Raw genomic sequence first — 14,796 nt, 5'->3', positions numbered from 1 at the left:
ATGGCCGCTGAGCCTGCGCGTCCGGAGCCTGTGCTCCGCAACGGGAGAGGCCACAGCAGTGAGAGGCCCGCGTACCGAAAAAAAAAAAAAAAAAAAGAGAGAGAGACCCCATAGAGCTCTCTCACTCTGTCCACCATGTGAGGACATAGCAAGAAGATGCCAGCTATGAACGAGGAAGAGGGCCCTCACCAGAACGTGACTATGCTGGCACCTTGATCTTGGACTTAACAAATTTCTGTGGTTTTCGAGTTACCCATTCTGTGTTACTTCATTACAGCAGCCCAAATGGACTAAGACAACCCCCCCATCCCTGAGCTTTAACAGGATGCATGGCCATTCCGTAGGGATGGCATCGCTTGGCTTCCTTTGGATGCTAAGTGTGGCCATGTGACTAAGCCTGGCCAATAGGAAGCAAGCAGCAGTGATGATGCAACTCCAGCCTGCCCTCTCCTTCTTTGGCCTTCCTGAGGCTGTAAGGTGGACATCTGCCAGTGAGCCAGATCTGACCATGTAGTCCAGGGCAACTCCCGGCAGGTGGCAGAGCAACAAGACAGAAGGAACCAGGCCTCTGGATGACTTAAGGAGGCAAAGCACCAGCCCACCCTGAGACCCCACCAAAGTGGGATTGTTAGATGAGACAAAAGGAAACCATTTCGAGTTAGCACACAACTGTGGGTCTGTCTGTTAAGCAACTCAACCTGTGCCTTATGCTAATACAGTGAATTTGCGCAAGCTATTTCACCAATCTGTGCCTGAGTTTCCTCACCTGTGGAACGGGTAAGAGGATGAAATCTGCTGGCACAGGAAAGAGCCAGTCAACCTTTGCCGATGTCATTATTATCAGCAGACACAATTCTAGAGTGATACATACCAAACCGTAAGAGTGGTTCTTTCCCTGCAAAGGGGAATTACAGGGAACTCAGACATACCTTGCTAAATTTTGCACCAAGTATATGTTTAACTTTGTACTCAGAAGAAAACATGTAAGTACTGTGTATGTTTGTAAAGTAGGGCAGGGAAAACATGAAACTCTAACTTGTTATCTACTACACAAGATCATACCCACAGCACCCTGTTCCCTTGACGTCATCCACAACAGGAGCCAGGCCTGGGTTTCCCAAGGAAATGACCACCCAGGAAACTGCTTGGCTGAGTCACCAGACAGGCAGACAACAACTGCAGAGGCCAAACGGGCCCAGAGCTGAGAGCTGAGAACCTCCCCAAATGTGGCCTCAGTTCTGAGAACCAGACGGGGGGAAGGAGCGGCTGGTTCCCAGAGGGCACCTGTCCCAAAAGTTGGCTCCATTCCTACGAGGAAGCCTGCTGCAGGGCCACCTGCTTGAGCAGAAGGCAACTGGGTGAGGGTCAGTGGCAAGGATACATCCTCAAGGGGACAGCCAGGTCCTCCTCAACCATATTCCTCTCCCTTCATCAATTCAACCACGTTATTATTCACTGAGCACCTAGGCACTCGGACAGAGTTGAAAAAGACAGATAAAATCCCTGCCCTCGGGGGAGAGAAGCAACTGAAATATTAACTACATGAATAAGACCCTTTCAGACGGTGCCAACTGCTCTGAAAAAAAAGAAACCAAAACAAAGTGTCGTGACAGAGGGTGCAGCGGTGGGTTACTTCATTTAGGATGGTCTAGCACAGCCTAGCTGAGGTGGTGACATGAGCTGAGACCTGAACCGTGAGCAGGATTGAGGAGATGCAGTGATGCAGCCTTGCAGGAACAGTCAGTGCAAAGGTCCTGAGGCAGAAACAAGCTTAGGGAGGAAGGAAAAAGTGGCCAGGCCTGAGTGTACTGAATTACTAAGGAGGACACAACCCCCGAGGGTGGGAGTGTGGCTTTTTGTATCCACACCAAGGACACTTAATCAAGGGCTCTGCAAACAGTCGGCACTCAATAAATTCTGCTGGCTACCTGGAAGTGTGGCTCTCCTAGGCTCTCAGAAGATGGTACCTTATAGCTAGCAGGTGCACAAACAGTAGGAGAGCTGAGCTGTGAATTTAAGCAGGGCAGAGGCCCAGGGTGCTATTTCCTCAAATGCCTGCAGGCAACAGGAAGTTCTGCTGCTTCAGGTCACCAATACCCTGGGGGCTCAAGTGAAGAAGCCAAGAGCAGGGGCTTGGAAAGCCTGGATTTGAGCCCTGGCTCCATCCCTGCCCATTTGCGCAAGACACTTAACCCCTTTGTGCCCTAGGTTCCCCAGGGGCAGATAAGGAAGGAATCCATTCCCCACTCCCTCTCCTGCTTTTCCTTGGGAGCCACCAATCTCAGTCCACCTAGTCTGGGTGGAAGAACCCATATTGCTGGCGGGTACAAGGCTCAGGCCTGCCTAATCTGCATATTCCCACACCCTGGCCATCGTGATTGGCTCAGTGATAGGCACCTGACCTAATCAAGCCAATGAAACCCATGGGACTTCCCTGGTTTGAACCCTGGTTGGGGAACTAAGACCCCACATGCCGTGCGTATGGCCAAAAAAAGAAAAAGAAAAAAAAAAAAAGAAACCCAGTTTTGGGACTCATTGAAACTTGTGGGAAAACACGTCATTCCATCAAGGTTGCCGAGAAACGGAAAGGGAGCCTGCAGCTACTGGGACTAACATGTCACTACAAGTTGAAAAGCCGCCTGAGAGTGATGCCAACACAGAACACTGAGGCTAGAGCTGGAGGAAGATTCCAAACAACTTCAATTTGGTCCTGGATCTAGCTACGCCTGTAGCCAGCACTATTTCTCAGTTATAGGAGGCAGTAAATTCCCTTTTTGGATTAAGCCCGTTTGAGTGGGTTTCTGTCATTTGCAAGCAAAAATCCTGACTAATAGATCCCATCTGTAAATGGAATAAAAACATTCCAACCTCAAACAACCTCAGACCTCTGTTTTCAGAAATAAATAACTCTTGGCATGTAGAGTACTTGACATATCAGGCTCAATACATGATGGTTGTTATTAGCTGCTGCTAAGACGGTGAAAAAGGAAGCCTGTGACAGGCACCTCCATCGCCCTCATCTCCAGATACGTCCTGGTGTTGGAGGGCGGCAGATAGGGGTGCCACACACCTGCTTAGGGGGCTTGTGCCGATTATACTCCTCTCCCCAGAGCTTGGCTTCCATCTGTAGACGCACATCCTCAAAGTACACGTCCCTGTCCACGGACTCGATGTAGCGCTTTGCCACGTAGTTGGAGGCCCCCTTCCACTGCTGAGTGTGCAGGAAGTTGGAAAGCTTCTTCCTGAGGGGAGAGGCATCAGGGGGCCCGCCTGGGTGTTCTGGATCCCAGCCCTAGTCCCCAGGACGGGAAGACCCTGCCTGACCTGGCTGGCTAGAGCCAGGAACAAAATGCAAGAGGTGGGAGGGGCTTCCCCACCCCACAGCATCCTTCAAAGAGCTGCGAAGGGGGCTTAAGGGACATACTTCCTGTCCTCCTCCAGCCCATCCCCACAGCCGGTCCCAACGTATGGTCCAAGGGAGACCAGATGGAGAGGAGCTTGGGCTACAAGAAGAGAAGCCACTGTCTCCATTTCTTGACTGGAAATGTCACAGTGCCCCTGCTCTCAGGAGCCTGAGGGAGTCTGGGCAGGGCCCCGAGAGGCAGGCTGAGTCACTTACGTCCTGAAGCACTCCCTCATTGCTCCCCGGCCGAAGGGCTGAAAGACATCACACAGTGGGTTATCAGTCCCCACACCCCACCCAGAGGCTACGCTGAGCCATGAGGAGATTTTCCCCTTGGACGTCACCCACCAAATCGATGCCCTGGACCTCATCTCAACCCTAAAATCCCTGGGCCCTCCTTCCTTTACTGCAGCACCAAGGCCTCATAGAACTTCCAGCCTGGAGGCTGCAGGACTGATGAGACCACCCTATTCCCCGCCCTAGCTGAGCAGAAGACTCCTCAGGGGGTGAAGATATTATGGGGGTGACCGGGTGGGGGTAGAGACAGTACATGTCAAAGGATGTTTTTTTGTAGCCCTGTCTGTAACAGAAAAAAAGCAAAAACACCCAAATGTCCATCGACAGTATAATGGATCAATCAATCAGGTCTATTTTCTCGACAAAATATTATACAGCAATGAGAATGAACAAATTACAGTTCTCGAAAAAACATGTACAAAACCTCATGGACAAAATGTTGAGCTATACATATACTGTATGGTTCCATTTATACGGAGTAAAAAAGGAGGCAAAACCAATCTCGGGTGATAGAACTCAGGGTAGCGCTTACCCTTGGGGGTAAAGGAGTAGTAACTGGGGCTGAGAGGGGCTTCTGGGGGTGCTGGTGATATTCTGTGTCTTGATCTGGGCACTAGTTATACACATGTTCACTTGGTGAAACTCATCAAGCTATACACTCTTCTGAGTGTGTGATACACTACAAGATGTTTCACAAATCGATCCTGCCCCTTACTATGCAGGAAGTTCTCTATTCTCTAGTTGATTCCTTTTTCTTGCAACCCACTGAGTTCACCTTGTTAGATGAAAAGTAATAGGTGGTGACCTGCAAGTTTTGAAAACTGATATACACATTCACGGTTCACTGATTTTCAATAAGAGTGTCAAGAAGAATCTTTTGATATATATGATTAATACATGAAATGCCCAGAATAGGTAAATATACAGAGACAGAAGATAAATTAGTGGTTGCCCCATGGCTGGGGCAGATAAGGGAATTGGAGACTGACTGCTAATGGGTAGGTACAGGGTTTCTTCTAGAGATGGTGAAAATGTTCTGGGACTGATCATGGTGATGGTTGTTGCATAACTCTGTGACTATACTAGAAACCACTGAAGTGTACACTTTAAATGGGTATGGGGTATGGTGTGTGCATTATATCTCAATAAAGCTGTTGTAAAAAATAAAATAAATATACAGTACTATAAAGAATCCCCCGCAGTTAAAAAAAATAAAATAAAGTGGGTGTAGAGGAGAGGAGGCAAGCCCTGACGTCGGCTCAAGAGAAATCCCCCCTCAGCCCTGACTACACTGGGCTCGAGGCTCTGCTCACCTGAGACGCCATCTTGATCACAACTTCATCCTCCAGCCACTCCCCGGTGACAGCGTTGTACCTGCAGAGACCAGAACCCACCCCAGGGCGCAGCGTTCATTACCTGATCCTGTCACTCACTAGCTGAAGGCAGAAGACTTTTCTGGGCTGCCCAGTGCCCTCGGGATCAAATCTGCTCTCTACCCACAGGCCCAGCTGACCTCCTGGGTTGGGTCTGTGGACACGCCCCCTCCCTCCCAGGTCCCCACCACACTGGCCTCCTTCCCCTTCGTCAAAGGCAGCTATTCCCTCTCCACCATGTCCCCCAGCGCTTACTGTTGTGCAGTGGGCGGGCTTGCTCCCTACCTATCTGGCTCCCCCACCGGACTATAACTCCACTAAAACAGGCCAGTGAACAGGACCTGGTACAGAGGAGGCTTAATAAATGCATGTTGGATGAGCAGTTGAATAAGTAAATATCCTTGTTATAACTGTCCTAGGTAATGAATGGCGTGTCCCAGGATGGGAGGTGGCGGCATCCTCGGCCTTGCCCGTGTGAGGCCCGGCCCAGGTCCCGGTGCAGGCAGGGCTGGGGGAGGGTCCTGCCTCTGAGTCCAACCAGGAAAGGGGCTGCTGGATACACACCCAAGGCAGAGAGGAATGGAGAGGGTTCCAGAACATTTTCACCTCTCTTTGCCCAGGGATCCTCTTTACCAGAACAAATCTGCCCCTAGGCCTGGCTGGGCCTTAACAGGTTTGCCTGGTAGGAAGCTCCTTGGCTCAGTAAATCCCTAAAATCTTACACCTCCCCCAGGGCTGAGGTGTTCTTAGCTCTAGCAGATGCCTCCCTGGCCCTCCCTCAGGGGCGACAGACTCCAGAACCTCCCAGCTCGTGGGAACAGCCTTCTCAGAGCCTGAAAAACGAGCAGAGGCCTGGCAGTTAACCCACCCCAGGCCCAAGGTGGGGAGGAAGGCTTGTCAGAGCCACACACCTGCTGGCACCAGCCCATGGCAAGCACTGTGCTCAATAAATAACAGCAATCATTGTTATTACTACTATGTAGAGGCCAAGGTAAAGGAAGTACTCTTCCCTCACTTCCAAACAGACTGAAAGCTGAGAGGCGCCCAGAAGTTGGGGGAGGGCAGAGACCTGCAACACAGGAAGGCTCTTAACTGTCCTTCACAATCCCTAACCTTACAGAGGACAGAGCTGCTCTAAGTTCACTGAGCATTCACTGTATGCTGAGTGCTTACACGGAACTCCTCCATCAACCGTCACTCAGCCCTGTGAGATCCGTACAAATATTGTGCTCACTTTCCAGATGGGGAAACCAAGGTTCAGAGAGGTGAAAAAACCTTCCTGAGAGCCAAGATTCAAACCCAGGTCGGTTTCAAACAGAACTTTGCTCTTAACCAGCCTGGGTACAACCCACGTGAAGAGGAAGTCTGTCCCAGTAAAGGGCTGGCTTGCAGCAGAGCTCTTTAAAAACCAGCAATAGAGGTGGAAGCCTCCAATTTAGAAATCTCTGGACATTCTGGCCATCAGTGCCTGACCTCCCTCTGCTGGCAGCCAGGGCAGGTGAAATCAGCTACTATGGTTAAGAAATAAACACAATTCGGCACGGGCCCTGGTCCCTGGCCGCCAAGGAGCTCAGGGACACACAGAACCAGCCCAGCATGTGAGTCCTGCTTTTCCAAGGGCCTCCCTGGTGGCCTGGTGTCCTCAGCCTGGAGGCCAGATGTCACCGACCAGCCACCACGCTGCGTTTATAGGCAGGAAGGAACAGAGTCCGCAACCTGGCCTTCTGGGGCCCCAACGATGCTGACCTCAGCTGCCGGCACAGACCCCAGAGCCCACTAGGAGGTCAGCCTCCGAAATGGGGAAAGGTGCACGCTAGGTTCTAAGCCATCTTCTCACAAGGTGGGAGCAGGAACACATTGCAGAAAGGTGGAGAGGGCTCCACTGTTTCTGCCTGCCTAGCAACTGCTCCCCTTTCTTCTGGTAACAGCACCCTAATTTTCCTTTGGAAAACCACCATCCTCCATTCTCAGAACATATGGACTGAGTGAAGCTGATCCCCCAGCACCTTCTTGCTTGTGGTATGTGATCTAGACCTGGCCAGTGAGAGCAAAGCTCCTGGCACAATGACTGGTTCAGTAACCGGCCTATAACCAAGGCCAGGCCAATAAGATTCAAATGTGGGACTTTTGTTTTTAAAAAAATTGAGAAAGAAAGATCCTTTCCCACTGAGTGAGATGAAATATGGGGCTCCTAGGAGCCATGTGTGCCACTGATGTAAGACAGTCTATCTGGGGTCAGAGCCAAAAGCATCCTTGGAGCATGTGGGACTAGTCATATGTGAAACCCAAGTAGATGAGTCAACCATTCCTTTCTATGTTTAAGCCACTGCGAATTGGGTTTCAGTCACTTGCATTTGAAACAGAGTCCTGACTAATTCAAAGACACTGGTCTGAGTCAGAAAGTTATCTTATTAACTACCTGGGTGACGCTGTTCAAACCTCTCTCTCCACTGGGGCAACTGAGGGAACTCACAGGGTTCACCTGGATGAGTCAGAGCTGGAGGGGTCTACAGAGGTCACAGGACACAGGACAGGCCCCAGGGAAGATCCATGAGTCTTCTAAAATTATGAGTCAAATTAGACATATGTGTGCAACTTTCTGAGATGGCTTCATCAGATTCTCAAAGGAGTGCCGAAGGCTTGACACAACTACTCCAGACTTTTTTTTAATGAGTAAATACATATAGAGTGCTTAAACAGTGCCTCGCAGATGGAAAATTCAGTAAATAAGGACCCTCATCATCATCACCATAGTCCTCCTTATTATTATGTTGGTGGTAGCGTTTTTTTCTTTTTCATTTTTCTTCCTGAAACCCCCTGAAAACACTCTTCCTTCCTTCTGCCTTTTCAAATAGGAAATCTAGACCCTCCCAGCTCTGTTTTGTGAATCTTCCTGGGGCCAAGGCACTGAAAGGCTGGTCTGCTTTCCTTCCCTTTGATAGCAATTGTGGGGTCATGTGTTGAGATGATGGAGGTACAAGACGAAAGCAGCCTGGATCCCTGAGATGCCCTGAAGAGTTACTCAACTCTCACCCAACTTCATATGAGCAAGAAATGCACCTTTGTTGCATAAAGTCCTTGGGGTATTTGTACTTGCAGCATAGCTCAGCCTAGCCTGTAGAATACACACCTTACAGGATTAAATACACACTGTAAGGATTAAATGAGATCATGCACAATGCCTTAAGCATGCGTAAATACTCAAATACTGGCTGATATTATTATTATTATATTCCCTTTTCCTTGATCTCCAAGGGTACTTAAGCCTCACTGATTTTAAGCAGAAGGAGGACCCAAACCCCAGTGACTCCTTGTGGACTGGGGTCATATAGTGTCTGTAGACAAGGTACTGACCTGTGACGTGTAGCGCATTCCGTGGCAATGTCCTCCAGGTGGAACTCGGCCCAGGGGTCAGGCATGTGCTTGGCCTTCTCGATTGCATGCTTCCAAGCTTCCTGCAGAAGCAAAGGGGAGTGTTAGGTCCAGACCAGGGGCTTCTGGGACAGTGCAGGGCAGCTCCTCTCACCCTGTGATTTCCCAGTGTCTCCGACCTCTGGGGAGGCAGACAGCATCAGTCAGAGAGAATCACTCCCATCTATTATCCTTGTAGGAACATAGTTCCCAAAAGACCTCACATGGGCACAGCTCACATGGGCCCAGCTTTCCCACTGCCAGAAGTGACCTATCTTAACTACAAAACCGAAGAAGAAACATAATATGTAGAGAAAACATACACTGCCTCACTTGTTATCACAAAGTTGAGAATGAAAATAAGATGATATTCCCCCATCCCGCCTTGTTCAGACTGGCAAACATTTTAACAGCCGGTAATGACAAGTCTGACCAGGATGTGGGGAAACAGGTGTTCTCACGTACTGTCAGTGGGTATAAACCTCTTCTAAAGGCAATCTGGCAATGTACTAAAATGGAAAAACTGTATTCCTTTATTTTGACCCAGCAATTCTACATCTAGGAATGTATCCTCTAGAAATACAAATGTAAGTGTGCAAACATACGTGTACAAGAGGTATCACTGTGATTGTGCAAAACTGAATTCATCCCAAACGTCTGTGGGGAGTGGTTAATACACTTTGATTCTATTCATTTAAAATATGCTAAACCGCCTTACAGTAGGAATTCTGGGCTCTATCAGGCCCAATGTCACCTTTTCATAAATATTGTATAAATCATAAATACACCCCATTTTACTGCCCTAAATGAAATTCATAGACAATTTAACCTTCTTAAACTCAAGAGTATATCAAACTATGCAAAAGATATGTTGCCTTTACATTAACGAAGTGCTAAGTTCTCAGTTAATTATGAACAGATTCCCATGAGACGTTCCAAGGTCCTGGGGGTGCAGGACAATTCCTTCTGCAGATCTGCTCTGCCCGTTGCAGGGTTCAGCATCCCTGCCTTCCACCCATTTGGTGCCTCAGTGCCTTCCATCGTTGTGCTGCCCGAAAACATGTCCCCAAACGTTCTAACCCTGTTAAGAACAGGGCTTCAAGGGTACTAACTGGGAAAGATGACCAAGGCACGTTATGGAGAGAACATGCTGATTCTCAACAGCATCATAGTACGACCCCAGTTTTTTGTTTTAAGAAGCTCATTTGGGACTTCCCTGGTGGTCCAGTGGCTAAGACTCCACGCTCCCAATGCAGGAGGCCCAGGTTCGATCCCTGGTTAGGGAACTAGATCCCACATGCCACAACTAAGAGTTCACATGCCGCAACAAAGATCCCGAGTGCCGCAACGAAGATCCGCACAGCCAAATAAATAAATATTAAAAAAAAAAAAAAGCAGCTCATTTTACTGCTTTTGTAATCCCAAGGTGGACTCCTTTCTTGTCCCCTCCAAACAAACACTCTGACTCTCACACTGGGTAGCAATACCCTCTCCATCTTTTCCTGTAGAGCTTGAACCTTTGTCCGACAGCCTTTACAGAATTAGTGAGACCGAAACTCCCTTCCAGGCCACAGGCCTGAGCCACAGGGTGGGTCTGGATCGTGGGCTGGCCACTGTCTGGGCCTGGCAGATTCCAGACCTCCCCACCCCCCAATGGCATCCCTCAGCCTCCTGGACCAGCTCTTAGGAGCTCTTCCACGGACTTCCGTCCAAACAGGACAGCTCCCAGCGCGTGCCCCCGGCCTAGGCTCCATCACTGGGAGCCTGCTCAGAGGAGATGAAGCACACACACATGCACGTACACGGCCCAGGGCTCCCTTACTGGGGCTTTCTAATCTCTGCAAAGTCTAAAAATGAAGCCCATAATTTTTTGCTTCCTATTTGGAGGTAATTCATGCTTAATGAAAACACTTGGAAAATACAGAAGACAAAGAAAATTCAAATCTGCCACGTGCCGTCCACCAGAGCAACTATCATCAGTGCTTTGGACTAGTTCTTTTCCAGATCCCTTACGTGCATTTTTAAATAAAATTGGAATCACACTGCACATATAACTTACAGCCTTTCAGGAGAGTGGGTCAGTGGGACTTGGTTCTTTATTTAGTGATCTTGATTTTTTTCCCTGACTCCAAATGTTTGATCTGCTTATTACAAAAAAGTACAAGTACTACAGAATTCTGAATTAGAAAGCAGCACTCCTTTCTAACCTCTAGTCCTCTGAAAACCTCAGCTGACAGTTGATTTAGATATTCTGCAGGTTTCCTCCTATGCATTTGTTAACACACACATGAAGTTAAGAGCACTGGGACAGTATTCTGTTCTGCATCTTACGTTTCTCCACTTAACACAGGATCCTGGACCCAGCCTTTCCATGTCATACGTACAGACAGGCTGGATCGACCTCGTTTCCCTTCCATGGTTGTAGGATACACAATTGTATAAATGTACCTTAAGCTGTTTCTCAGACCTCAGTTGATGGCTATTTAGATTCTCTCTAATAATCCCTTGTATAAACAGTGCTAAAGGGACCATCCTTGTATATAAATCTCTGTGCACTTGTGCAAGAGCTCAGTAGGACATACTTCTTGGAAGTATAATCACTGGATCACAAAGTTTAGAAATTTGGAGTTCTCCAAAAAGATTCTCCTAGGTTACACTCCAAGAAGCAAAGAACAAATCACTCAAATTTTTTGACACAAACATCACATCATGAATTTACAAGTTAGCTGTACAGCTGTGTAACAATCCACTGCATGGGTTTATCATTATTGACTTAACTGTTCACCTGTGGTTCTCCACAGTGAGACTCTGAGCTTGTCACTGCCTTTTCCCTGTTATACATAACCCTGCAGCAGACATGTTTACGACTAAAGCAGTTGCTGGATTTCTGTACTTTAAAAAAGTGCCACAGTCCCCTCTTGTATTCCAGCTGCTGCGAATGGCAGGGATGGCCTTCTGACCCCCACCTGTCATGGAGCCCGCTGAGTTCTGAGTAGTCAGCAGGCCGCCCTTCTGAGCATGTCTGTACAAGCACCCTGTTCTCTGCCTGAGACACACGACTTTCTCAATGTACCTCTCTCAACCGGTGACTAAGACACGCCCTAAGCAACCAAAGACAGGGCCCCCCATTCAATGAGGATTATCGACAGAAATTACCTGCTGGCTGGATGCTATGGCAGCAACCAAAAAAACAGTCAAGGAAAAAAGTATTTCAGAATTAGAGGGCGTGTTATTTCATAGGCTCAGAATTACTTTTACAAACCCAGAAAAAAAATCAAGCCACACCTTACTGGCAACAGGTGGGTTTAATGCAACTGACTTTTTTTTTTAAGCACAATATAAAAAGCCCTGTACTGGGCTTCCCTGGTGGCACAGTGGTTGAGAGTCCGCCTGCCGATGCAAGGGTAATTTGTCTGGCCGACCAAGGTCAGCTGATCCCAGGTCAAATTATGGTGTGGTGGAAAAGCTGCTGAAAACCTATGATACATCAGCAGGGTCCGCATTGCAAAATTCTAAATGCTTCCAGGCTAATTGGACCAAGTGTAATTCTGATGTCAGTGGTGGAGCCACATTAAGTCAGCATTTTAAAAAGCTCCAAATAGAACAAGAGCTTCAGCAAAAGCCAGCTATGTGTGGAGCACAGCAAGTGAAGCAAGGAGCAGATCGGAAAAAGGTAACTGAGGTGAGAAAGAAATTTAACATTTTGGTAGAACTGCATCCATATTTAGCAATGGCTCCGAGTTCAGTCAGTTGCCCATTCATATAAATAGAATGTAGGCACATGTTTTGACATCTTCTTTGTTCCTTGACCCTTCATTTGTGAATAAATATAAACCTTAGAATTGTAACTCAACATGAACTTTTAAAAGCATAGTTTTTTTTTTTGTTTGTTTGTTTGTTTTGCGGTACGTGGACTTCTCATTCTTGTGGCCTCTCCCGTTGCGGAGCACAGGCTCCAGACGCACAGGACCAGCGGCCATGGCTCACGGGCCCAGCCGCTCTGCGGCATGTGGGATCTTCCCGGCCCGGGGCACGAACCCATGTCCCCTGCATTGGCAGGCGGACTCTCAACCACTGCGCCACCAGGGAAGCCCATGAAGAATATTTTGACTACTGGTGGTCAACTTCTTTCCTGTCCCCACCCGTGGGGTAGACACGCTCCCACTAGAAATAGTGGCTCACTGAGCACACAGTGCTCATTACAGGTGAACCACCTCAGCTAAGCTTAAATCACTGGTACTATTTTATCCATCAGGTTAGGAAAAACAGGTGGTTACGGAGGACCGGGAAGTGAGTGCTCTCAGACACTGTGAGGAGGCTGGAAGCAGGTACTGCCACCTTTGAGGGCCACCTGGTTATGCCAGATGGTTGGCCAGTGGTTATGAAACTTCTTCACTGACTTCTGACCCAGCCATTCTGATCACCTACCCAGGTGTGCCCAGGTAAGCCAGCCCGAAGACGGTCGGTGCTCGTAACGCTACGTAACAGGCAAGCATTACAAACAACCTGCCAGTCCACAGGGGGATGATTAGGTACACTTGGCATACTTGCATGCAGCCGTCAAAAAGATGACGATGCTGATATGGGCAATCTCTAAGGCCTACTGTCTGGGGGTAAAAAGCAAGGTGCTGAATAAAGCAAACAGCATGACACCATTTACTGGTGGAGGAAACCCACAAATCAGTACTATAGATTTCTTAGACTCACAGAGAGATCAGACCTGTGGTTGCCAAGCGGGATGGGGCGGGTAGATGGGTGGAATGGGTGATTGGGGTTGGTAGATGCAAACTATTACATTTAGAATGGATAAACAACAAGGTCCTACTGTATAGCATAGGGAACTATATCCAATCTCCTGGGATAAACCATAATGGAAAAGAAGATAAAAAGAATGTCTCTGTGTGTGTAACTGAGTCACTTTCCTGTATAGCAGACGTTGGCACAACATTGTAAATCAACCCTATTTCAATAAATATATATATGAAAAAAATACCATAGATTTCTAAGGATATGTGTGTCTGTAGATATATGCATAAATGTACATTTATATATAAATACATCTTAAAAGGTCTGAAAATTTTACAGCACAGGGCATATAGCCAATATTTATAATGACTTAATTTTTTTAATAAATTTATTTATTTATTTTATTTTTGGCTGCGTTGGGTCTTTGTTGCTGTGCGCGGGCCTTCTCTAGTTGCAGCGAGTGGGGGCTACTCTTCATTGCGGTGCACGGGCTTCTCATTGCGGTGGCTTCTCCTGTTGCAGAGCACGGGCTCTAGGCATGCGGGCTTCAGTAATTGTGGCTTGCGGGCTCTAGAGTGCAGGCTCAGTAGTTGTGGCCCCCTGGCCTTAGTTGCTCCGCGGCATGTGGGATCTTCCCAGACCAGGGCCTTAACCCGTGTCCCCTGCATTGCAGGCGGATTCCTAACCACTGGTCCACCAGAGAAGCCCCTATAATGATTTTAAATGGAGTATAATCTATAAAAATACTGAATCACTATGTTCTACACCTGAAACTAATATAATGTTGTAAATCAGCTATACTTCAATAAAAATTAAAGATAAAAATAAATTTAAAAGGTCTGAAAAGTGATTATTCGAAACTGACAGAATGTTTATCTCTGGGAATAGAAGAAGATAAGAGGCTGATCAAGGTGACCAGCTTTCATCTACATTGTTTTCATTTTTGTACTATGAGAATGTCCTCAGGCGTTGCATGTGTAAGTCAATGCTATTAAACAAAGATCACTGGGTTAGATGACCTTAAGGCCCTGACAGCTCTAACATTCTCTAGCTTCAAAGAGCCTAAAACTCAGGTGAGTGGACTAATTATTCTTACATAAAACAGGGGGTTTCACAAAGAGGAAAGCATAATCCTGGGAAGAGAACAGAATGGCTTTGGTTCCTCAGAGCCTGAGAGTATAAAATAAAACTAACTAAATAATTAATTAATAATAATAGTAAATTTACTGAAATATGCCAGGAGTGAGACCAGATGTGTGGCTAATGTGTTTGCAATCTCTTTGGCACATATGATGCTATCAGCTACTGCTGCCGTTTTTATATCACTATTCTTATTACTACTATCACAGCAATCAAAGCCTCTGGATCTTACATGAAGAAGCATCCAGTAGCTCCTTGAAGCTTCCTTTTTTCCTTAAATTAATTTATTTTATTTATTTTTAGTTTTGGCTGCGTTGGGTCTTCGTTGCTGTGTGCAGGCTTTCTCTGGTTGCAGTGAGCGGGGCCTACTCTTCGTTGTGGTGCATGGGCTTCTCATCGCAGTGGCTTCTCTTATTGCGGAGCACG

General features: G+C 47.5%; 1 protein-coding gene across 1 annotated transcript in view; it reads right to left on the bottom strand.

Annotated features, from left to right (window-relative positions):
• EEF2K (eukaryotic elongation factor 2 kinase) overlaps positions 1 to 14,796 on the bottom strand; it is a 44,075-nt gene that overhangs the window by 20,712 nt on the left and 8,567 nt on the right. Inside the window, exons 2-5 of the mRNA XM_007449969.1 lie at positions 8,428 to 8,528; positions 5,014 to 5,074; positions 3,620 to 3,657; positions 3,071 to 3,242 (exon numbers count right to left, since the gene is read on the bottom strand). Coding sequence (XP_007450031.1) covers positions 3,071 to 3,242; positions 3,620 to 3,657; positions 5,014 to 5,074; positions 8,428 to 8,528 — 372 coding nt within the window. The remainder of the gene's footprint in view (positions 1 to 3,070; positions 3,243 to 3,619; positions 3,658 to 5,013; positions 5,075 to 8,427; positions 8,529 to 14,796) is intronic.

This window comes from Lipotes vexillifer, unplaced genomic scaffold (genome assembly GCF_000442215.2).
Source record: "Lipotes vexillifer unplaced genomic scaffold, Lipotes_vexillifer_v1.1 scaffold811, whole genome shotgun sequence".
NCBI lineage: Eukaryota > Metazoa > Chordata > Mammalia > Artiodactyla > Lipotidae > Lipotes > Lipotes vexillifer.
The sequence above is the reverse complement of the archived record's forward strand: the minus strand, read 5'-3'. Positions and strand labels throughout refer to the sequence as shown.